Source organism: Tachypleus tridentatus, chromosome 7 (genome assembly GCF_004210375.1).
Source record: "Tachypleus tridentatus isolate NWPU-2018 chromosome 7, ASM421037v1, whole genome shotgun sequence".
In the NCBI taxonomy this organism is placed as follows: domain Eukaryota; kingdom Metazoa; phylum Arthropoda; class Merostomata; order Xiphosura; family Limulidae; genus Tachypleus; species Tachypleus tridentatus.
Window position 1 is genome coordinate 145,670,151 of NC_134831.1, and position 27,018 is coordinate 145,697,168.

The 27,018-nt window shown below is 31.9% G+C and overlaps 1 protein-coding gene across 1 annotated transcript; it reads left to right on the forward strand.

Annotated features, from left to right (window-relative positions):
* Positions 1 to 447: 447 nt before the first annotated feature.
* On the forward strand, positions 448 to 26,825 carry LOC143256833 (ubiquitin-conjugating enzyme E2 variant 2-like). The gene is made up of 4 exons (XM_076514575.1): positions 448 to 601; positions 15,186 to 15,334; positions 20,288 to 20,413; positions 25,718 to 26,825. Exons 1-4 carry the CDS (start codon positions 577 to 579, stop codon positions 25,856 to 25,858), a joined length of 441 nt encoding a protein of 146 aa, XP_076370690.1. The 5' UTR covers positions 448 to 576; the 3' UTR covers positions 25,859 to 26,825.
* Positions 26,826 to 27,018: the final 193 nt, after the last annotated feature.

Here is a 27,018-nt window from a genome sequence, read left to right on the forward strand (position 1 = left end):
TAACTGTAAAGGTAAATAGACCTGATTGTAGTACCTATAATTCTAAAAAAAACTTAACTTTTTTTTCTGTGTGGATGATAATACCTCATCCCCTCCGAGTGACTCAGCGATGAGCATGAGGACTTTTGACGTTAAAAATCAGTTTTTGATACTTGCGGTAGGCACAGCAAATAATGCTCATTGTTAACCTTTGTCATTAATAAAACACAAGTTGGTAAACAATGGTTATCTTTAAATTTTTGTATTTAATCTACATAATGTTGCCTTATTTGGAACAATACTTAGAAACTTGTTAGCTTAAATACAAGGAGGAAGAGGTCAAAGAGCACCTGTCTCTCCAGGGTACACATGATACCCAAACCCGAGAGACAGAGAGAGCGAATTTACGAATACAACTGAATACAAAAGTAATGCTCAAATCTTTCTTCAACATTAATTTTCATATCATTTTATAAGTGTACTTATTATAAAATGATTATTAGTGTGTTTTGTTATTTATATTAGTTTCACTGTTTATATAAAATAATAACACATTTTGACCAATTATCTGTAAACGTTATAACCACATACGAAAATATGGCGACTTCCATCGGAGGATCAGGTACTTCTGCTCGAAAATAATGCTGAAATTGTTTGTTGTGTGTTTCTCTATTTATGAGTGATTCTTTCTGTTTTTTAGATGATTAATTATCATCACAATCAGTAAATAGATGTGAAATGTTGAACGAATTTTTCTTTCCGGGTGTCTTTACTAATTAACTTTTTAGTTTTATTAATAATCATAAGATTTTAAGAGTAACTCGGTACTTTTTAAGTATACAACTTGTAAGGTAAGCTGTATTTGTAAGTTTTGAAAATTGTTTTTACTGTGTAATTTGTATAAATTGTAACTTCTCTTCGTAGGAAAAAGCAAGCTGACCTATACGTTAAAGTCGAGTGGGCTATCAAAATTATTCTTGTTAATGACACAGGCATGCGTACTCGTACTTAAAATGCAAAAGTTTAGAGCAACTAACATATAATCCCAACTTGTGAGTCAAACCGAAAATAAATCTTACGAGGAAAAGTGTATGAATTTGAAGGTTTAAGTTAGCACCCAATATTTTAACTGAGCAATACTAATAGTAATAATAGTAAAATCATCATTGTATAATGCCAAATAATTTTTTGACGCAGTGGGGAATGGATGGGAGTGTCTTCTCTCTTAGCATATGAAAGAACCTACAGTAGTACTAATACCAGGGAATGCAACATTTTATGCTTTGTTCTTAGGACTGACAAGGAAATAATTGAAACTATTTTGTTATCCAAGATCTGTTGGTTGTTACAATGTTAATGATAGTTTTTCTTTCACAGCAAGTACAGTAACAAGCTGCTTGCTGATGTTATGAACTGTTTATGGGTGCAGAACAGTATGTTGTTAATTCAACAAACAAGTACTTTATAATTCACAAAAGGGCAACTGAATCTTACACTATTCAGTTTTAGAAAATACTTTTATATGAAATTCATTTGTACTTCAACACAGTTGTAGTAACAACCAAAATGTTGTACAAATAAAAATTGGTTACTGTAAGTTGCGACTTTTTTCAAGTCTTTAACTACATTAAGAAACCTTGACTTAAACAATTTTATTTTGTTTTGTAAAGGAATAACTTCATTCCAATCAGTTAGCATAATTTAACGTGAACCTATTTGAAGATATTTGTACTGTTCAAAGAAGTTTTAACACTTGTAAGTTTAATATTGAATTCTTTTTTAATTAGAATAATGTTAATATATGCTTTCAGTAATTTTTAAGTTATGTTTTAAGAAGTGTGTACTATTTGTGGAACTAATAAAGGGAATAACCTATAGAAACTGACCTTTTGATAAAAATACATTAAATTGTCATTAAAAACTAAATCTTTCTATACACCCAGCAATAATTTACAGATACATTGAAGCAGTTTTAGAGAAGTAAGTGAGTAAAACATAAACTCAATCTTATTGAATGTATACTTACAATATTAGACTTAGCTGGACACATGGGCAAGTAAGTGATTTTAATTTTTTAGTATGTTAAAGTGCCATGACAGTTGACTAATTACATCCGTTTTAGAAAGGACCACCTGTTGTTATTACTAAATTGATCATGTATTACATGTGAAGTAACTAGACACTCAATGTAATGCTTACGTCAAAACAGAGCATAGATGTTAGGGTGTTTGATAAATTCACTTGTCCAGTTCCAGTTACTAAAATTCATAGGTTCTGAATTGTGTTTTCTACATCCATGTAACTGAGTTACTGAATAATGACAAAAGCTCTTATTGAAAAAATACTGCCCTAGATAAACCATTCCATCAATTCTAGAAATACTTTACTTGTTAACTCCTTTGCTATGGACTTGGTATAATATACATGAGGTCATCTGCACGTTTGCACACAGTAAGTATTGATGCTATAACTTTTGTTAAAGCGTGTGTATCTTAACAAAATCTGGTAGACTTTTAGTAAAGGTTACAAGTTTTTTGTGTACAAAAAATGAGATTTTTGAATGAAATCTTTTTAAAAAGGATTTGTTTGTGAAAATAAAGCCTGTTTCATTACTTGTTTTGAGTGTAAAGTGATTTCATGCTGTGATTAAAACTATTTTTCATCCCAAAAATCTCAAATATTATTTGCATGTTCTCTAAAACCAAAATACATTTCAAACATTTGTTTCCAGTAAGCCATTATATTTTGTTATTTCTTTACTCTAATTATTTGAGGTCTGTCACTTGACCAACCTCATAACCATTAAGAAATGAATATAAATTATATTTTTTCATGCTAGAATGTGTGCATTTATTAAACAAAAATACAAATGTTTAGTCTAAGTAGCTTAATTTTCATAATGCCATCTATATATATATATTATTATATTGATCATCCAGTTATACCTAGCTAAAATTACATAACTTGTTTTGACACAGTGCATGTGCATTCATGTTGGGTATCTTATAAAACCTGATGTTTAATCTTCACTCTTTTGGCTGTATTTTAGTGGACCAGTATTTTGTGATATACAGTCATGTTTCAATTATTATGCATTATATACATATGTAGATTATTACTGTTTCGAAATTATTAAACTTATTTTTCTTAAAATATAGAACAATAAATCTAGAAGCAAAGCAAATAATTATCTGTACTCGCTTCAACCTTTGAACTCTGTTGCTGCTGGACATAGGTTGCTAAGTCTTTTAAAATATTGTATGTGGAGGATACAAAACAATATTTTTTTAGGTTTTATACATACATTTGAATAACCAAAACATCATAAATAACTATACAGATACTGTAGAATTTCACTATAATTTATTAAGCCTAACTAAGATATATTTAAAAAATATGAAACCATGAACTGATTACAGACACAACCTACCTTCAAGAAACCTTAGTTCGAAAGAACATGGTAGCCTTTTCATATATTAAAACAGCTGAGAAAACCACAAATGGGACATTTTAAGCTGTTGATTGTTTATTCACATGTCATATACTGTAGTAAGAGTATGTAAGGGACTGTTTCAAAAGAGTAGAAAGGGTTAAATGGGGCTACCAGTTTTGATTTAGTACATAAGCCAAACACAAGGTTCTTATTTTATATTCTAGCTTGATAATATTCATAATTTGAGTTCCTGATTTGGACAAAACTGTAGACTTAGTATTTTGACCTTAACAAATATCTAATTTGAAACAGTGCTGCATTCAACACACCATGTGACTCACTAAAATCTATATTTAGATGTGTTATTTTAATATTCACTTTTAACTTAACTCATATGTAACATTAAAATTTGAATTACAATTTGATTCCAAACTTATTGGCATAAATTCATAAAATAATAGTTCAATAAAATTTTGAATTCAATTAAAAAAATGCAATGACGTGGACTTTGACCAGTAACCCATTGCAAAAGGATTTACAGATGAACAACACCACATGAACATTGACATCAAAAGTCACAGTTATCTTACAGATCAAGTAAGAAATGGTATGATTATTGTTATGTTTTTGTTTTAGTTAATTAAATGAGCTCATGTAGCTCAGAGGGTAAAACATTCACCTTTGATACTGGTAAGCCAGGGTTGAATTTGAAGCAATCGTACAAAGTTTTCTCTTTACTTTTAGAGTAACAGTCGAATCCTTTTTTTGGGATATAAAGTAGACCAATAATTGCTGGTAAAAGCTTCTGATTGGTTGCTTTTCTTCTAGTCAGTAGTGTTAAATAAGGAATGGTAGTAAAGAGCCTTTTTTTCTTTATAGAAAAATTAATGAGAATTATGAAGTTTTAACCATTTTGTACTTTTAATATGAAAAATAGAAAATGATTCCACTGAAATCACTAAAGATAAAGTGACTGAAACAACTTCATAAAAGAGGTGAAACTACACTAAAATGGTAACTGTTAATACAGTACCGTAAAATACGAGTAATCCTGTTGAAATTATTTCTCAAAAATATGCACTTTAAATTTTTTATGAGAAGCTATTAGAGATAAAAAATATCCTGACGTAAAGAACTAAATCTGTTCATTAGACAGTCAACTTTTTATGCTCAACATGAATAAGTTATGGTGAACTGTTTTTCTTCTACAGTTTACAGACATTGACACAACTACTGGAGAAGTGTAGGACAACTTTTTTTGTAATGATATAACATGAACATATAATTTAAGGGCAGTATGGGGCCTGTTGATCTATTTAGTTTGTCCTATCCTGCCCCAACCCCTCCCTGGTGGTACAGCAGTATGTATGTGGACTCAGACCACTAGAAACCAGGTTTTGATATTTGTGGTGGGCAGTGCACATATAGTCCATTGTGTGGCTTTATGCTTAATTCTAGTTAAACAAACAATTGCCCCATCCATTAAACTAAATATTAAAATCAAAATAAAATGCTTCAAGCCAGCCCCTGTAATTCAGATATTTTTTTAGTCTTTCCTTAAACTCCCTTGAAGTTACTACATCTACCAAGTTTGGTTGCAATCCAATTCAAAGGCTATTTATCCTGTTCAAAAAATAACTTTTCTGAAAGTAACTCCCACCCTGCCATAATTAATACTTGTAATCTCTTAAATCCTACCATTCTCACAGATGAGTATAAAAAAAGTGATGCATCAATACTTTCAATTATACAAGATCCTGTGCTACTATTTTTTTTCCAAGAAAAAAATTTCGAAGACTTTAGCCTGTTGTTATATGATGACCTTTCTATCTCTGGTATCATCTTAGTAGCCCATCTCTGAACCTTTTTTCAATTAGTGTGCTACCTGAGGTAAGGCACCCAAAAATGAACACAATACTCAATATGTAGAATAATCAATGACCTATCAAATGACATTATAACCTCTTTAGTCTTGTATTTAATATTTTTATAGATACAGCTTTAAATCCTGTTTGCATTTCCAATAGCAGCAGTATGTTACTTGGGTGGTTTAAGAGATTTATCAATTAGAACATTAAAATCCTTTTATTGTGTAGCACTGTTAAGGTTATTCTCTTCAAAATTATACTCATAACTCAAATTGTGGTATCCCATATGCATTACCTTACATTTATTGTAATTTACAAGCTGAGGTTCCCATCCTACATCTTCTTGATTGTAGGGTTTGAACTGAATAAATCAAGAACTTGTATGCATATGCCAATTTATTTCACATATAATTTACTTTACAGTTTAACCTGGAACCAGGACTGGAAAGACCAACTTCAGGTGACTGACAGTGGTTCTTGTACTTATCTGTTAGTCATCCTGGCGGGTTATGATCATTACCATTATGCTACAGAGAGTCCTTTACAACTTTGTAGACTGGATGTCAACATTGGTTTTATGCTTTTTCTGTTTTTCAATACTGTTTTGTTTTACCTTCATTTCCTTTTATGTATTTTACTACATTTAATTTATTTTTACCTTTTTACTGGATGTTTGGCACAGATAGTCTAGCTGCTTTGTGCCATAAAACACTAAATCAACCAACCAACCAACTTTACAGTTACTTTATTTCACATCTGCTTTATTCCACATAACAGAAATGGTGTTCAAGTTACTTTATTCCTTTTACAAATCACTTAATGTTTGTTAAAGTTTTCTTAGTGGGTCCTGCTCTTGAACACCAAACTTAGAAATTATACGTGAAAACCAAAGGGTTTTCGGATGTTGCCTTGTCACTTTGAGGGTCTGTTTTGGTCCCTGTATTTCCTGGCAAAAATGTGAATATTTAACATTTTTAGTGAAAGTATTCAATATTTTCCAAGAAAAAAAAACATCAAGAAAAATACAGAATTAATAAAAAAGGAAAACAAATGGTCCAAATCTACAGAGTCATTAGCTAAAAAAATATATTTTTACTATGTACATAATTCATGGTGCGTGAGGGCAGGTAGTAACTGTCCAGTGTATCATCTTACCAAATTTGTTTGAGATTGATCTAAAGACCATGGAGTAAACAAAAAAAATAAATTTTTACTTTTATAAGTATAAATAGCCATGTGCAGTTAATTTGCCTGACTAAGTAAATGATTCACATCTTTTGCAAGAGAAGCAGCATCCTACTTACAGCCAGCAACACCATAAACCTTAATTTTAATCAGCATATATAAATAATTTATTGACTTTTCCTTCATCTGTGTCATGCATATAAATAAAAAAGAGCAGGGGTCCTAATATTGACTCCTGAGGTAATCTTCTTGTGACATCAATCCAGTTTCACTGAACTGTTTATAACAACCTTCTGCTCTCTTCTATCCAGCCACCTTTTCATCATTTGAGCCAACTTAAACCCCCCAGTAAATACTAATATGGGTTCACTAAAGCAAATCCTGTCGTTAAATTTTATACAAAGATACTATGTATGTTACTTGTTATCTGTACAATGGAAAGGGTGTGAACATGATCTACTTAGATTTTCAAGAAGTTTGATACAGATGATTAACTAAGGTGATCAAATGAGTAGGGATTGGAGAATGATAAAGTAATTGGGTTGCAGAGTGGTTGGGTGAGGGAAAGTAAAATATTATTGTGGTTAATAGTCCAATCAAACTGTGCCATTTTTACCAATTGAGTGCCTCAGTGGTCAGTGCTGCAGCATTTACTTTAGCATGTAGTAAATTATTAAATTTTTGCCATTAATATTAAACTCTTAGGTGTTATAATTGTGATGAAGATGTTCAAGTGCTACAGAATGACTTAGATCAATTGATAAATTGGACAAATATTTGCCAACTCACTTTTAATAGTTGTAAATGCAAGGCAAGGGATTTTAGGCATCATATTTTGGATTGTATTTGATAAATATTTATGAACCAATCAATAGCATGATTGAAGAAAAGGATCTTAGAATAGTGATGGAAACATTGCTTAAGTCATTGAAGCAATGTTCTTGGCTAATAGCATTGCTAATAGAATTTTAGTGAACTTATAAATTATCAACATATTAGTTATAAGTCAAAAGAGATAAATACCTTCATCAAATTGCTAGTTAAACCTTTGGAATATTGTGTTCAGTTTGGTCTCCCTGTCATTAGATTGTTGAAAATGGTTCAGAGGAGGATATCTCTTATGATTTAAAAGATGAAATGTTATCTTTTAGGGATATTTTAAGAGAAAAATAAGAGGTGATGTTATTGGAGTTTACAAAATTATTCTAAATACCATTAGAATAAAAGTCTTGGTTTCTTTATGTTCTATTTAAGAAACAATAGGATAACATAATTTAAAAATTTGGAAAAGCAGACTAGTCTTCATGTCCAGGTATTTTTATTTTTCTAAAAGGGTTAATGTCTCATGGAATTAATTGTTGTTGGCACTGATGGAGGCCAGCACTTCACAAGAAATTTAAGAGGAGATGTATTGATTTCATGAAATACAAAGTGTAGATTTAAACTTTTAATCTTCTCAAGGTTGTGTGCAGATGTTATATTTTTTAGGCTTCTTTAAGACTAATAATATAATATTTCATAAAGAATACAGTGTGCATTTTTGATTCTATAATTAAAAGAAGGATAAGAACATATTGAAAAGACTGTAAATTTGGACTACTAGAATCAATTTTAGATTTACCATAAGTCATTTAAGCTTTAAGGTGAGTCTTTGTGTTTTGAATTTTTCTATGAAGTACAGAACAGTTAGGAAGACTTGATTCACATGCTCATAATTGTTAGAAGTCAAATTGTCTTCCTATATGAAAATGCTGAAAATATTAATTTAATATTAAGTTTATCCCTTGGAAACCTAAACAGTTCTTACACACAAGTCTCTCTCTCTTTTTGGTATATATGATAAAACTAATTCAATCATATGATACATGTTCGAAATTTGAATTCTTTTAACATTTTGTTGGATAAATAATTACAGTAAATATAAGGTAATGCATGTAGGCTTTAATTTTAATTATGAGCATGATGTTGATGGAAATAACCTTAACAGTATCACAGAAAGAAACAATCTTGGAATTCTGGTTGATCTGTCAAAAAATGTTTTGTTGTTAGTGGAAGGGTATATAGGACTTTAGATTGTATCCTCAGAAACGTTGAAGGTATGCCTTAAAGAGGTGATAATTTCTTAGTTTTGGAGTCTTGGGCTTGTTACCTCACAAAGTATATTGAACTGTTTGAAAGAATTCAGGGAATGGCTACTAGGATCATACCTGGGGTGGAAAGGTTGTCATAAGAAGGTAGGTTAAAATCTTTGAAACTATTTTTTCTTGAGCAAAAAAGAATTAGAGGGACTAGCTTGATGTACTTAAGATGGTTTAAGGAATTGATAGTGGTGATGCATATTTTTTTTAATGGTGAAAATGGTAAGACTGCATTACTAAAAGGTAAATTTTGGTAGGATAAGAGTCATCTTCAACTTAGTTTTATTTTTCTAATGGTATTTGAGCATTGGTTGGGACTGTCTGGTTTCAGGATGCTTCACAGTCAGCCTAGATGGCTAACTTCAGGAGTCTTTGACTCAGTGATGAAGTCCATCTCCTTTATTGATAATGAAACCCAATACAATTTTCATTGTATTGGGTTTCATTATCAATACTTTCCATTGTGTAGCACTAGAGAAACTTTGAGGTTTAAGCAGAAATAGAGTGGTAAACACTACAATCTTCTTGAAGAATAAGATAGCTAGAAAGGTGAAGAATTAGGTCTTAAATAACAAAAGTCTAGGTTAAAAATCTAAGGTCATATAAATTTTGATTGGTTGAAAAACTAGTCAGTTTTGTAGGTTGTGTAAAGAGCATTGTAATTGCCTGGCTGCAACAGTACTATTCTCTGAAAACTACTTTTAGAAACTGTGCTTTTGTCAAGCAACATTTGGAAGAGCTTCACATGCTCACATCTTATTTGAAGGTGGATGTACCTGTAATACCTAGGAACTTATCTATCCTTAGGCTGTGCTGCTCTCTGTTGCCATACCACTGATGATGGCCAACGTAGCTTGCTTTTCATCCAAGATGCACTCCCTTCACACCATCATGTGATTATTATGTAAACAGATTACTAGATATACATGAATGTTTCTGTTTAAGTATGATGTGAGTATTAAAGTTAGTTATTTTTAAAAACAATAGTTTATTGTAGATTTGGTTATGTAATTGTTGATGAATAATACATTTGGCAGTTGTATTATTGGATCATGTTACTAAAATCTTCTAAGTTTTTTTTTGTTTTTGTTTTAAGTAAGTATTATTGCATCATCTTATCTCATTGTGTGTGGAACTTTCTAGGCCTCTATTTGGCTATAAATTCAGTTATCTGCAGTCACCAAAAGAGCTCAAGAAAAGCAAGCAAGACTTGCAAGTTTGGACAGGTGACATCCTCGTTGTAAGCCTATGAAAACCCAAGGAAGCACAGAAAAAAATCCTTCACTGTAGAAAGTATGGGACAGTGCCTGAAAGTTAAGCACAAGATAAAGGGGAAAGGGACATACATAACAGAGAACCAAAAGAGATTGCTATACTATACCTATCAAGGCAGTTATACTGGGAGAAGTTAAACAGATCAGTACCAGCAGAATACTGGACTCAAGTGATGAAGTTGGCTCATGGATGAACTCTGGGAGGACATCTAGGAGCAAAGAATATGGCTTACAGAATCACAAGCAACCTCCAATGGCCAGAGGTCATCAGAGATATGATCAGATTCTGCAAGTCATGTGACATTTACCAAAGGACAGTATCTAGAGGGAAGGTAGCCAAGGTGACACTCGATAAAATGCCTCTTATAGAAGAGCTGTTCAGCAGAATAGCTGTGGACGTGATTGGACCATTAGCATATATACTTTACATGGGCAACTGGTACATGCTTACAATGGTCAACTTTGTGACAAATTATGCAGAAGCCATAGTGTTGCTAAAGATAGAGATAGTAGTAGAAGCCCTCCTGGAAGTGTTCTGCAGAGTAAGCTTTCCAAGAAAAAGCCTTTAGCAGCAGAGGAACCCAGTTTGCTTCAGAACTGATAGAAAAGGTATGCAGACTCATCATCACTAAGCAGCTCTTTACTACCCTGTGCAACCCCAAATGTAATGGACTTTGTGAGAGTCAATGGAGTCTTAAAGAACATGTTGAAGAAGATATGCCAGGAGAGATTATGTGACTGCAACAGGTACCTGTAAGTTGTTTTATTTGCTTATTGCAAATTCTCACAAGCAACAAGAGGATTTCACCATTTAAATTGCTGTGTAGAGGAACATTGCAAGGCCCAATGCAAATATTGAAAGAACTGTAAACAAAGAAAGAAAAGTTGGAAGTGAGGAACACGTACCATTACATGTTAGACCTCAGAAATCAACTGAAGAAGACCTGTAAACATGCTTGAAAAAGTATGTATACAGCTCAAGGCAATCAGAAGCACTTCCAGGACAAGAAGGCCAAGAATTGACATTTCCTGATTTTGTTTCTGCTTCCTGCAGACAACAACAAACTCACCCTACAATGGCAAGGACCTTTTGAAGTGTAGGGTGAGTTTGTTATTGTCTATGAGTAGCAGGACCAAGACCTTCTGTTTGAACTTGACAATCTGACCTGCATAATCAGTTGGGAAAATCACCTGCCTGAATAAAGTCAAAGAGTTGTTCAGGCAAGTGCTAACAGCAGGTCTAACCATCAGACCATCTCTGTGCTAAATCAGATATTCTTTGCTGGATTTTGTTGGACACAAGTTGAATGACTGACAGATGGCCATGAAAGAAGAGAAACCAACCTGCATACCAGATGCACCAGCTCCAGTGACCAAGCAGAAAGTCAGATTCTTTCTGGGGTTAGTGGAATATTATGGGAAATTAAACTTAAATTATTCTGAAGCCCCTGCACCACTGATGGGCATGACCAAGAAAGGCAAACCTAGCAAGGTGAAGTGGAAATAACTACAGCAGATGACATGTTACAAGTTGAAGAATATGATTGGAAGTTTGCCAGTCCTTAAAATACCAGACTTCAAAAAACTATTCATTGTTCATGCTTATATGTTAAATGATAGAATTGGATCAGTACTTCTACAAGAACATGGAATGGGCTGTTTCCCTTGATGTATGTCAGTAAAAATCTGTTGTATAGTAAGAAGAATTTTCCTGTGATTGAACAAGAGTGTCTGGCCATCATATTTGCCATCTGGAAGTTCTGTAACTATCTATGTAAAGATGATATATGTATAACTGTGTTATCTTATATTCTTATTTGCATTCTTTTTGTTACTGCCATCCCTACATTGTTTTACAATTAGAAAACTTTTTTTTGTTATTTGTTTTGTAATTTTTTTCCCATATTGAAAGATAGTGTATTCCATAAATGTGTATAATAAACTTTAATATTACATGTATTGAGTTTTTTTGGTTTTACTCCTTCACTGCATAAATAATGTATTATTTGATAGATTGTTAGCTCCCTAAAGACACCTGTTGTATAATGTGCAAAGCACTGAGTATTCTACATGCTACAGCTATCTAATGTTTATCCATCATTAGCTGGTAATTCCTGTTTCATCTTGTACTTAAACTTTTTGAAGGAACACTTTTTTCTGTGAAAAAAACTAACTTCAAGGAGTAATGATAACATTGTTTATACTATCGTATGGTTTTATGTTTTAATTACTGCTATATATTATGATTAAGCAATGACACTGTGCACTATACAGGGAAACATAGGATGGATGCAAGTTTAAACTGGCATTACTAATATGGTAGCTGTAGAATTATCTTGACTGAAACAAGAAGAAGGATGAAGAGTTTAGCATCTTAAGGATAGGTTTTTTCATTGTTTTGGGAGCTTATTAGGTAGAGAAACAAATAAAAGTGGTGGCCATTTTTTTAAAAGTAAAACCTTGCCATCATTGTTGATTTTTTAGTATCCATATTTCTATAATGTTTGTTGAATACTTGGCCATCTGTACATATAGTCTACTGACTCTATGATAAAGCCTGTATTTTCATGTATTTTTAATTGTATCTTGTACTGAAAACCATTTGCTTTTAAAATATTTCAATCTGTATGATTGAAAATACTCCATCATAATGAAGTAAAATATTGGGTACACCAGATTTACATTTGATATGATATCCAAGTAATTGTTTGTGAATTGTACTTATTAATGATAACTTCATTCATTTATTAATTTTTCTGTTTGATCCAGTCAAAATACCTTGAACTACTATTATCAAAATACCTGGCCAAACTGTTTTTTATTCCAAAGATAGTGTTTTTTCATTAGTTTAATCTTTCCATTACCTCTTAACTATTTTAGTGTCAAAATTGAAACCTCTTACAAGTGTTAATGAAAATATAGTTGCAATTTACCATGAAGTAATACCTTACAGATAAGTAATTGCAGATAACTTCATATCATGACACTCATGAAATACTTCTTGCGATGTTTGTACACACTTGTAAGACCCTATTTCCATATGTAATATTATCATTACACATTTTTAGGCTGCTGTTAGCTTCTACACAAATTTTTTGTGATCTTCTTGGGTAAGCACATTTTTCTTTACAGCATCATGAAATAAGTAATCACTGGCAGAATTCAGCTGAAATTAAAAGTTTAACTTCTCATAATTTGGGGTTAATATCAATGTTGTAAGTATGGTGTATATATATATATATAATATGCACTCAGAGCAAATACACCTTCTTCACTTTATATGTAGAAAATCATAAGCTCACAACATGTATGAAAGATCCAGAAAGGACCATGCAATATGTTCTGTAGAACTCCTGCCATTTAGTCAAGTTAGGTGAGAAATTCTCATGTATTATACTGGATGACATTTTACCAGAAACACTCACTTGACACCTCATAAAACAAACAGCATAACACCTAAGCTAAATTTTCAAACTCCCAGATATAGTCTTCAGTTGTCAACTGTTGATGTACTAAGTAGTACACCTATTAGCACCAGATGTCATAAACTAGGAGGAGCAATTATATTAGGACAGATTAAGGGCCTTAAAAATATTTTCTATTGAGGAAAGAAGTATAAAAGAGGATATAATTGCAGCAGTCAAAGTTATAAAGGAAATAGATATAAATTATACAGCACTTTTTTTTCTGTTAAATATTAAGAATGGTATGATTAGGAGGCATAAATTTAATGTGTGTCAGGGTACTAGTAATCTGCATATTAGTTTTTTTTTAATAGATATTGTTTGATTGTGAATTGTTATATGAAAATTATGAGTTACAAATATGTAATTATGCTAAGTGCAAGTTAATGCATGTGGACTGTTTTGTCTTAAACTACATGAGTAATTACCATCTTGAAAGAGATCAACTCGGTGTTATTTAAAAAAAATAATTTTGGTCTTTTGGTCATTCAATCTCTATTTCTGGATTATTCTGAATAACTAAGTACATGAGAACTAAATAGAATTAACACTGTAATGTATAAATGAATAATCTATTAAAATTGCTGGCACACAAACATGGTTGAGGAAGAAATTTAGTAGTGTTATTGAAGAAAAGAGTTTTGTTTTGGTCAATTAGTGTTTTAAGTTTCAAGATAAAGTATTGTTTCCAATGGAAAAGCAAATAAAATACTTACAAAAATTTTAATAAATACAAGACAAATAGTTTTTTTTTTCACCAGAGGGGTGAGTCTTTGAAATAGATTGCTTTCAAACATAGTAGACACAATGGGATTTAGAAAGTTAGAGAGAGCTTGACAAGTACTTGGGAAATCATAGCTCTATATAGGAAAACTGGTGTTTGAAGAAGCAGATGGAAAACCATAATAGGTTAAGAGGCCACTTGTTGACCCTCAGATGTGAACAATATGTACATTAATCTTTTAATCAGTTTTATCTATATGGCACAATCAATATTATATCTTTATTTCTTTTGTTTATTTCCAAACATCAAATGTGCTGCAGCATAAAGGTTGACCCTGTTATCAGTGATGCATGTACTTTTTTGTATTTTTATTATTTGGTAATTTTGAGAGGTGAAACCACAAGCACATATTGTAATCTTTAGTACATAATAATTATTTTTTTTTCATGGAGGTAATTTGTGTGTGTAATGTTTTCTGTGTTTGCTCAAAAGAAAATATGACATTGAAATTTATTGTAATGTTTTTCTAACTCAATATTTTTTTCTTTTCTTTTGTGTGTAATTTTGCTCCTCTGTAGCACACTGTACAAATGCAGAAGAATTTTCGTAACTTTTGTGCATAGTACTTTTAATTTTTAGACTAAAACTCCTCTAGGAATGGTGTGACTCAGTCTTTGTAACATTTTGTTTAAGTTGATCTGGTTTTCATATTTGTTATTATTAATGTCATTAGTCAAAATTAGAATGTCTGAGTTATTGTTCTTTTATATCCTTTAATTTATAAAAATGTTTATGTTGAAAATAAGGGAAAAGAAATATGTTAAAAAAGTACACAGCAAATGTAAAATTAAATTGATTTTTAAAATGTGGATTTTTTGCTCACCCCTTTTATGTATTTAAGATTTTATTTGTTCTAGGACTTGTAACACAGATAGTATATTATCTCTAGCACTGATGTTAAGTTTATAAACATTATCAATGTATATCATAAACCAAGTTTGTTTTTAATTACAAGTAGAGATGAGTTTGATTTAATAAACAGTTTAAGGAACTTTTATTTTTTCCTGAAATTTCATATAAGTAATTCAGTTAATAAATAAAAAATGATTTTAATTTTTAGGAGTAATTGTTCCAAGAAATTTTCGCTTGCTTGAAGAATTGGAACAGGGGCAGAAAGGTGTTGGAGATGGGACAATAAGCTGGGGACTAGAAGATGACAGTGATATGACCCTTACACACTGGACAGGCATGATAATAGGTCCACCTAGAGTAAGTGATTTTTAGAGAAGGGAAAAAATAATCAATATTGTTTTTAAAAATACTTCTAGAATTTGAAATCTCAAACTGTATTGTTCCTGCACAAAACAAAATTTAACTCACTTCTACAAAGATCACATTTTCCAGAAAAAAAGAAAGAAAAAGTTAATGATTACTATGCAACTTTACCTAACATTTTTCTGTAAAGCATGCCCTTGAAATTGATGGAGAGCTTGTAAACTAAATACAGTAAAACTGTCTCAGGTGGAATCGCATGAGACTGAGTAAAATTTCTGGCTAAAGCAGGTTTTTTGGCTTAGACAGTGAACATGCATTTCTTTAATTATATATAATTTTTGAGCTGAACTTTATTCTTGCTTGACTCAAGGGAAGTAAGACATTTATGAACAAAGTTATTATGCTATTTATGCTATATTTATTAAAAATAGACATTCAAAATACGAGGGCTGTTAAAAAAAACGAGGACTGTTTGAATTGCGCGGCTCCAGTTGGTTCCAGGGGAATCCGCTTGGTGTCGCTAGGTTTGCACAGATCAGCTGATTACGATGTCTTTCCCGATTGCAGATATCTTCATTTGTATTAGCTACGCGGTTTTAAGTGAAGTGCGATTTTTTTTCGTTTGGCGGATTTCAGAATGAATGACCTGAAGGAGCAACGACTTGCTGTGAAATTTTGTGTTAAACTTGGAAAATCTGCGACTGAAACTTTTGCTATGCTTAACACGGCTTACGGTGATGTTGCTATGAAGCGTACGGCATGTTTCAAGTGGCATGAACGTTTTAAGGATGGTCGACAGTCCATTGAAGATGATGAGCGTCCTGGACGTCCTTCCACGTCAACTGACGACCCACATGTCGATAAAATCAACATCCTGGTGCGGGCAAATCGACATCTGACTGTCAGGGAGCTTGCTGAAGAGTGTGGAATATCAGTTGGATCTTGTTACGAGATTTTGACCGAGAAATTGAAGATGCACCTCGTTGCTGCGAAATTCAGCCCTCAGAACTCGTGAGTTTTTGGCCAAACACTCGATCACTGTTCTTCCCCACCCCCCCTACTCACCTGACCTTGCTCCTTGCGATTTTTTCTTGTTCCCCAAACTCAAAAGATCCTTGAAAGGAAGAAGATTTGAGACAATTCCCGAGATTAAGGCAAATGCGACGAAGGAGCTGGAGGACATTACAAAAGAAGCGTACCATGACTGTTTCAACAAGTGGAAACACCGTTGGGATGAGTGTGTGCGTTGGGGAGGAGAGTACTTTGAAGGGGTCCCAGAGCTGTAACTTCGAAATAAAGTACATTTTGTTTTATGACGTCAGTCTGCATATTTTTTGAACAGACCTCATATACATAAGTACAGAAAATCTTAATCAAATCATGTGCAGCAGACCCAATAAGTACTTGCATTCAAAATTAATTTCGTTTTTTCCTCACGTACAGAAGTATTTATCAAAGTGTAAACTTTATTTAATGTAGTGAAATTTGTGGTATCTTTATTCCAGTGTTAACTTTATTTTATTTTGTTTCAAACTTGAATTCTACTTACATTACCTTTCAAGTATGGCATTACAAAAATATCTGGAGAATTCCTTTGGCATCAGTTCAGCTCCTAATGTATTCACCCAAGTCATGGGAGTGTTTACTCACTGTGATCGTAGCCTTGGACTTTATTACATGGATGACTGGCTCCTCCTTGCCTCTTCTAGGAAGACTTTTTCTTGACCACTTACTTCACTTCTCCAAGAAACTGCTAATATGAGTTGGCTGATGAAATCTTCCAAGCTGTTTGTTATTTTGACCTGATATTTGGTCCATCTCAGAGTCTTTTTTCATTTCTAAACTTAGTTGGGTTTAGTCTTTCCTCATTCCTCTGAAAGACATAAGCATTTAGTCCTCTTGAACCTTTCCTCTTCTAAACTTCTTGTGTGTGAAAGGTTCCATCTGTTCTTGGAAATCTCATATCTCTTGAATATCTTGTCCCTATAATCAGAGCTCACACGAGGCTTCTTCAATGGAAGTTTGAGTGACCTGTGGAATATATTCCAGGATCCTTTGTCTTTCCTTATGATGCTGGATTGTGCCAACACTATGGTTGGCATTCCACTGATGTTTCCATTTTCAGGTTGGGATGCATCTCTGGATGACTCCACACCTTTGGGAGTTTGGTCTCATGTGGAATGTACTTTACACAACACTGATGTGGATCACTTAGTTATCATCCACTCAGACAATTATATTGTCATTTCCTTTATTAATTGTCGGGGTGGAACTCACTATTGAGACCTTTGCTTCTATGCGTTGGACTTTGTTTCACCCAATTGCATCAGATTCATCTAACTGCCTATCATGCTTTGGAGCTTGAATTTGGTGGTAAATAGTCTTTCTTGACTAGAAAAGATTTGTACTATGCAGAGGTCACTCCATCCTCATATCTTTTTTTCAATCTGTTCCCAGTTAAGAATGGCAATGATTGATGTCTTTATCACTCCTTTCAGTATCAAACTTTCCCTCTTTTGGTCTTAAGTACTTTACCCAAGTGTTCTGACTGTGCCATCCATTCAGATAGAACTCTTCTCCTCTTTTTCTGTGTTTATACGTTTCTTGTTTGCCTTTTCCCATGTGTCTTGGCTTTGATTTGTGTCAGCCTGTTGGTAACACCTTTTGGCTGGCTTTGTCTTGGTTTCATTTTTTTCACTGACTAGTTTCTAGGGCAACTCTTCCTCTGAATCAGTCCCTGTCACTCTTGCTACTGCATTATACACCTCTCTTTCACCTGGTAGTGTCATCCCTTTGTCTTCATGTATAGTAGTTTTCTGATCTCTTGCCAATCAGTTAAGTTTCTCCAACTATGTAAGCTGTCTTTTATTTCATGCATGACACTCTTTTACTCCAATTTTATATGAACAAAAGTGATATATTCTTCACCACTGATCCATATACCACTCCAATTAGGAGATTTACTTCTCAGAATATACCTCCTGGCAAGTTTTGGTCCACAGAGTGTACTTACTTCCTGAATGTGCTTCGAGTCAGTAATATAAAATAATAAACCCAACTCAGGTTATTTATATATATCAGACCATACCTTCCATGGACAAATGTGGACAAAGTCCAGCACGAGAGGAGTGTTTTCTGACTTCTTTGGCATACCAGCTTTTCAAATAAGGTTTTGTGGTAACTCATTGCACTTTCTCCAGTAAAACAATTTTATATTTGGATTTGATTGGGTACTTGCACCTTTCTCATGTGAATTTCTTCCCCCATGGTCTTCAAGTGGAGAATGGGAGATCCTTTCACTTCTAGTTTCATCTCTTGGGGTGGTTGACTTCAAGAGTTCAGTACTACTTGTGTAGTTTTTCCAGAGAGAGGGTGTGACACTCCATGGGTTTCCATTTGGCAATTCCCTAAGGGAACTCATTTTGTAACTTTTGTTTTGGCCCCTCTAACACTTCAACATGGGATTCTAGATGTATGTGACCGTAGGTAAAGTATCATATCAGTAGTTAATATTTTTCAACACTGCAAATGTGTTTTCAATACACACTTACCTCTAATCACACTTTCCACCTATCCTCCCAACATCTAGTGCATATTTTCTTTGGTAATCTCAAAGTATGGAGGGTGTGTGACTCTCCTTTTGGTGAAGGGTTGCTATATGCTTATCTCTATACAACAGCACAGTATTATCTTGTGAAACATGATTTTAGGTGGAAGTCTCAAGGCTAATGGTGAGTGAAAAGTTTACAAATAGAGGGCAACACTGAATCAAGAAAACTATATGTAAGGGGAGGTATGTATCTATCATAAATACATTTTCAGTGTTAGAAAATATTAACCCCAAAAGTATTCTTAAAAGAATATTCATTTTATAAAAACTTTTAAAAATGGTCAAAAGTCTCGCTAATGGTTGCATATATATGTCCACACTAGAAATAGTTCATCAACCAGGCATTCCTGTTTGTAAACCTTGGAAAGTCCCTATAAAACTCCATACTGTAAGCATGTTGTTCTGATATATTGGTATATTTTTTTTCCATTATGATGGACTTTTTTGTTTTTTATCTTCAAAAGTCGTAAGTTTGACTACCCTGATTGAATATAAGTGAACTAAAAACTCTCATTTTCTTGTTTACTGTTTACTTGTATAGGATACCAATTATTTGATAATTCTTACTTTGGAGCCTTCATAACATTCAATTTGATTAGATTCTGTAAGACTGGGTGTGATCAAAGTTTATACCATTAATTATAGTATGTTAAACACTAACATTATGTAATTACCATAATATATAACAATGTATCTTATAGCTCATAATTTGATTATTTGTATTTATGGTGACATGAAAATATTACAAAATTAAATACAACTTGTTATAAGAAATTTACATAGTACTGCTGCATTATGATGTAATTTGAATATTTTTGTTTTGTTTGTGCATACATCTTAGAGATAGTGAGTATTAAAGCTTCTTAAAAATGTGTTTTTCTGGATCCTACCTTCCCTTTTATGCTGTTTATATTTTTCAATGCTGCTTTGTTTTACCTTCATTTTCTTTTATGAATTTTACTACATTTACTTTTACCTTTTTACCAGATGTTTGGCACAGATAGCCTAGCTGCTTTGTGCCATTAAACACTAAATCAACCAACCAATCCTACCTTCCCGTAATAAATTTCACTTGAAATTTACTTTGAAAATGAATATGTGCAACCATACTAGCCTTCCTACTGTTAATGTATTACAATAGTTGAACGTTTAATCCCAAGATATGAAGGTGCATTGTCATTCCAAGATATGAAGGTGCACTGTCATTCCAAGATATGAAGGTGCACTGTCATTCAGAGTTTAATGTCCAAATATTCAAACCTAAAAAGATTTAAAGCTAGTGTTACAATGCAAAAGTGGTACCTTGTACAAGCATGTATTTTTATTTTATATCTTAGACACCATATGAAAATAGGATTTACAGTTTAAAGCTAGAATGTGGCTCACAGTATCCTGAAGAACCTCCAATATGTAGGTTTTTAACAAAAATAAAAATGAATGGAGTTAGTGAAAATACTGGTCTGGTGAGTAGAGTTTTTTTTTTACTATATGTGCAGTATTAAAATATAATGTATTAATCTCTTGAGATCTGGATTGAGCAAAATTTGTTTTTGACAATGGATGCAGTGAATGTAGTGTGTTAGAAATATTTATACACTCTTCCAATTCTTGAAAATCCTTAAGTGACTAGATAAAGAATGAAGTATTAAAACTATAATAAACTTAGTTATTAATGTTTAATGAAAAGTATAATTAAATTTAACCTCAATCTACATATATAAATAATGAAATCAATCAAAACTTATATTTTGATATGTTTGTCATGTAACACTCCTATTCTAAAAGTAATAAGTAGATTCACCACATAAAGGCCAAATTTTGAATATTATGTTCAGTCTTGAACTCCTTACCTTATGAAAGATATTGTATTGTTGATAGTGGTTTAGAGAAGAGTTACTACAATTGTATCTGGGATGGAATGGTTGCTATAGAAGAAAAGGCTGAAATCTCAAATCATTTTTTCTTACAAAGAGAAGATTTATGGGAGGGGGTTTCACTGAGGTTTAAGGTTGTAAAGAGGATCTATAGTGTCAATAAATCAACTTTTTTATACTTAACAGTGGGAATAGAAGGACTAGGGGACGAAAATATAAATTTTGGCAGAGTAGGAGTCATCTTCATCTAAGACAGTTTTGTTTTTCTAACAAGGTAGAAATACCTTGCTCAGTAGGTGATTTGTTTACTTTTACAGGTAAAACCTGTAAAATCCTACCTGTTGAAAATTGAAATATTCTACTTTTGAATATTGTAGAGGCAGAAAATTTAAGTGAATTTAAGAAAAAGCTTGATAAGTATATGAGCAATAAGGGCTGGCTTTAATATTTTTAAAAAATATTTTAATTTAATTTAAAGAGGGAACAACTGTGATGGATTAATAGGTCCCATGTTGTCCCAAAACATTATGTTATGAATGCCTGTACTTTCATAAGCACTGTCTGGTTTTGTATGACAGTTAGTGACAGTATGAACTTTGAATATACTCTGGTGCAGTTCATTTTCATATACTACAGGCTGAGCAATCTCACAATCTTTGCATTTTAAAGATATCATGTTCACTGTTTCCATAATTCTCAAAATGTTGTACATTTGTACAGACAGCAATTTTTTTCATTCGTGAAAGGTGAGAATATTTTTTTTGCAATTAATAATATAAATCATTTTGATGACACTAAGACAATCTGTTAAATAAGTTTTAGAGTGTGAAAACCTGACTATAATGGTAAACTTGTGATGGGGTAAAAATCATTTAAAAAGTGTTCACAAGGACAAGTATAGAATATAACAAAAAGTAAAAAAAGTAATGACCCAACCATTTAAATTGAATTCAATTATTTTAACTTGAATTTTGATTTCTCCTGCCTATAACTGTATCACTCCCTTTCCTTAATGCCCAGACATATAATGTATCTTAGTACAGACAAGGTGAGAATTCCCATGTTCATGCATTTACACTTTTCTAAGTATAGGATATTTCACTTAACACTCCTACGAAAAGTGGGGCCTAATAGACCCCAGAGCAACTTGAAAGATTATTAATATTAGGCTAATAATTTTGTATTTAAATGAAATTGCCATTTAAATCCATTAATGAATGGATTAACGAGATTCCCACTGTCCCTATCTACTATCTAGCGAAACCACAGCCAAGGGAACGGGCTTGGAGAAATCAGGACTAGAAACGTCTTTTCGTAGGAGTGTTAAAGGGTTTCCTTCAGGAACTTTCTAAGAGTCTCATCCAGGTAAAACTTTGCACTCTGCTTTTGGTGCATCTTATTTTATTGCACAATCTTAAATTAATGACTAAACAATCAGTATAGAAGAAGCCAACTGTGCTATGAAAATGTGTAGCACTGCTGTTGGTGTAGGGTTGTCACATGCTCACTTGCATGCAATGACACAGCAAAATTGCATACAGACAAATGATTTTAGGTGGGAGCTTCGAAGATAGTAACAGGTTTGCATGTAGAGGGCAGCACTGAAGCAGGAAAGATGTATGTAAATAGAGGTGAGTAACTATTTGAAATATGCTTTAGTGTTGGAAAATTTTAAGTTGTAAAACTTACACAACACTTTTGCAAAATAAAAGTAACCAGTCTTGATAAGAGCATTGCCATTATAAATTCTGAACACAGTTTCTTCTGCTGAGCATCAAGAACATGAGGTTTGTTTAAATGAAACTACTTTTGAAGAATGTGCAAAGAAAATGAAAACCAAACAGGTTGTCAGTTTTCCATTCAGCATTAAAATGAAAAGCATTTATTCAACAACAACTTTGATACTTATTCACAAAATAGAAATACTTGTAGACAAACTCATCTTATTTATGCATTTTCTCTTAATTAGTGGGAAATTGTCTCATAACAGCCATTCTGTTCCTGTTCCACCCAGTTCAGTTATTTTTGTGGTCAAACAACCAAAATCTGGAAATGTTTTAAATATAATCAACCTCTCCTCTATAAAACATTATCTAAAGCTGAAATTAACTTTCTTAATGAAGATCTCAACTTTTTATTTACCCTCTAACAATCTAAACAGTTTTAAAATTATTTCTCAACAAAATTCATAACTCAGTTCAAATAGATATCCAACTGGTCAATCCCAGTCAACAGAGAATGACACTTAGCTTGATTATTATTACCATTAAGAATGAAACAATTCTAAGGCATACAATAAACATTACAAAAATATTGTTATTAGTCTGTCATACAAATATGGCATCATTGTCACTCTTAAGAAGACTGATCTTATCATTGAAGCTTACCAACAACTAAATGACCCTAACTACTATAAGAAATGTAGGTGTTGACCCTAATCCTCATTTTATTAAAACTATTGAGGAAATATTAAATAACTTGGAGAAAAACCATCTTATCAGTTGTGACACTCTGAAATTAATTTTGCCTAAACACACTTTTTCCCATTTGCTTTTATATATTAACAAAGATTCACAAACCTTACAGTTCTGGTTTCTTTATTATTTCTAACACTGGTGTGCATACTAAAAACCTGTCTACATCAACCATATCTACCATCTTGCATTAGAGACATGTTTTGAACCAATGACCTCTAACATGAACAGTAAAGGCCCACTTCTGCCAAACATTTCTTTATAACTTGGATGTATCTTCTCTTTACACACATATTCTGAGTGATGAAGGCCTGAAAGCTCTTGAATCTCTCCTATTGAAATCTAACAATGCAAATACATTGCATCCCTGTCATCTGACAAAAATGGCATCATTGTCACTCTGAAGAAAACTTATTTTATTGGTGATGAAGTTTCCAACAACCAAATGAGCTTTTGTAATGTGTACCTCTTTTTCATATTTATTACCACACACTCTTTATTCCCTGTTTAGATTTTTACTACTGAAATAAAATAATAAACTATTTGGATCTCATTAAACCTATTCTTCTTAATATATGTATCATTGAAATATTCTTGAAAACTTAATTTGAAAACTCATTAAATGAGTTTTATTGTGTTTAAATATGTTAAACGTTTTTTAAAAATCCTACCTGTTGAAAATTAGTTTGAACAAGTTTAGTCAAGAAAAATAACTGTGTTATTAAAAACAAATATTAATCAGGTCAGATTTAGAAAATAATGTTATAAAAAAATTGTTATACATGAATTAGATACGTTGTGTGCATGTGTATATTTTGTCTATACACACACAGACATATATATATATATATATCGTAAGGTAAATAGATTTATAATGAGATTCTAGTCATTGTATGAGGTAGGAATAATTTGTTATTAACATCCGTTAATATTATTGTGCTGACCATAGTATGAAATCACTTTTCTGCTTACACATACATAAATCATTTTCATGGTCTGTCAAATAAAACTTATAATTTTCTTGTGTGGTTTTTTCTTTATGTAGGGTGGAAAACAAGTACATTTTTTTATAGGTTATTCAAATTTATCAGTGAAAATTAAATTTAACAATATGAAGAAATACAAGATCCCAAATTTGTCAGTAACGTTTTATTTTCATAATCTATACAACAATGACATTACATTTTATAGGTTAAGTAGTCAGACATGAATGACATAATAACCATGAGGAAAAACAAAAAAGATAAATGTATATATTGTCTTGTTTCCAAAGTAGTTAGTACTTTTAGAATAAGTTCTTAAAATTTTGTAGAAAACATCTCATGAAAAAGATAAGTTTTTTCAAAAAACAAACTGGAGACTATTTTAGTTTATTTTATACTTGAAACATTTCAGTTGCATACTTACATTCATTATTAATTCAGTTAAAGGCAAAGCTGTTTATATCATGGAATTTCAAACAGCACTTTTAGTTGTTTGTATTTTTTCAAAACCTTCTCAATATGTGCCTAATGTTTACACATCTGTATGAAATTCTGTGATATAAACAGCTTTGCTTTTAACTGAATTAATAATGTATGTAAGTATGCAACTGAAATGTTTCAAGGATAAAATAAACTAAAATAGCCTCCAGTCTGTCTTATGAAGAAACTTATCTTTTTCATGAAATGTTTTCTACACAATTCTAAGATCTTATTCTGAAAGTACTAACTACTTTGGTAACAAGACAATATATACATTTATCTTTTTTGTTTTTCCTTGTAGTTCTTATGTCATTAGTTTCCTTACTTGTATTTTAGTTTTAAAAACTTTTATACGATGGATTTGTTAAAAATTAAATATGTATTTGTGAAAGCTTCTTCACTTTTCTGAAAAATATGACAAGTTAGGACTTTGTGAGGACATCACCTGAAAGTCTCATGTTAGCTTTACATAAATTATGAATTTTAGTTGTTGTGTCATTTAATTGCAGTACATGAATATTTGTATAAGTTAAGTTGAATAGTTCTAGTGAAATTATTGTTGTTACATGGTTTCAGGTAGAAATAACTCATTTTTACCCCTGCATTACTGTGCCAATAGTATCAAAAACAGTTTTCTGCTTATTTCTTTTTTTATGCATTTTTCAAATACAATTTCATTTAATCCCTTTAACAGATTCAAAACATTTGTTTTTACATTCATATAGGGTTAAAAGTAAGTGTGATACAATGGTTATAATTAAGTCAGATGATGATGTTCATGAAAATTGTTTTTCTTACTTTAGCAAATATTCAAATTAGATTCAGGCCTTGTTTACTCATATCATAAGCAGTAAATGGGGAAAATATTTATTCAGGTTCTATGCATTATTTTATTATGTTGTAAATTAAAAGCTATGATATGAAAGAGATTTTATTAATATGCATTTTGTTGTTAGGTTGAGAAAAAATCTATTACTGTGCTCAGTCGTTGGCAAAGAAGTTGTTCGATTAAGACGGTTCTTCAAGAGCTTCGTAGAGCTATGACACTGAAAGAAAATCAGAGACTCAGTCAGCCACCAGAGGGATCTACTTTTTAGAATGAATAAACTTTTTGAAATTCAGTTACAATTAGCACTTTGTAGTCCCCGTGCGGCTTTAAACAAAGGGATATATACAGAATCAGGACATTTTTTTTTTAAAAGGCTTTGTTTTTATCAGTTTAAATTATGGACCAGCTTTGATTCATTATTTTGTATTTTAATTCCACAATACTCTGTTCCTGATTTGAGTTCCAACTAAAATTTGTACCCAAAGGTTTTACAACATGGAAGATACAGGTTACTGCATCCTCTTGGACAAAATTTTATGAAGCTATGAGCTGCTTGTGTTTGAAATCAAAATGTATAAATGTTCTTTATGGCAGCCTGTCAGATCTCAGAAATCATCATTTATACAAAAGAAAACTGTTACTTTTTTCATACTTTGCTATATTAACCAAATTTTTCTAGTGTCATAAAATTGAATGCAAAGACCAATGTTTGCTTACTCTCTGTCAATTTTTTTTATTAAATTGTGTTTTGTATTTTTCTTCAATTATTCTGACGTTTAATTATTTAACTATGATAGGAAAAATTCTTGATTATTTCAACATTTTAAGTATGTACAATACATGTTCACAGCTTTTCTCCATCTCTGTTGGTAAACTTTGATATTTATTTCTTCTGTTGCAAATATAATGAATGAGTTTTGAGCCACTAGCTTATTGCTCAATTCATAAATTATCATCATTTCTCACCTTGCTCCTTGTCCATATTTAGAAACTGGGAACTTTGGTGAAAAAAAGTTACATTTTAAGTAAAAAAGAGTGAAGTCTGTGTGAATTATTAAGAGCTTCTTTAGTAACAGATGAAAATATGTATTTATTTGTAGTTATATTATATCGGCTGTGTAAAAAGTATTCCATTAAAAGTTACTATACTGTGGTTGTTAAAAGTTATCATAAGAAAGCTTAACACTGTGTACTTGAGACAGCTATTATATGTTAATAAAATATTACTATTTGAATAATCTAGTTTGTTTTTTGTCTGTAATTGTTCTTTTACATTAATTTCATATTGCATATTTATAAATAAAGAAGCTGTTGGTATATCACAAAATGTGCTTTATAGTAAATGCAATTGTGTGTTGTACTGCATTGCTTGAAGATTCTGTTGTACCTAATTTATTGGAAGTGTTAATAAACAGAAGAAGTATAAGA

Bases quoted from the DNA above. Each gene is read 5' to 3' on its own strand.
- LOC143256833 (XM_076514575.1), top strand. From the start codon at position 577: ATGGCGACTTCCATCGGAGGATCAG. The intron at 602-15,185 runs GTACTTCTGCTC...TTTAATTTTTAG, and splicing joins GACTTCCATCGGAGGATCAG to GAGTAATTGTTCCAAGAAAT. The intron at 15,335-20,287 runs GTAAGTGATTTT...TTTATATCTTAG, and splicing joins TGATAATAGGTCCACCTAGA to ACACCATATGAAAATAGGAT.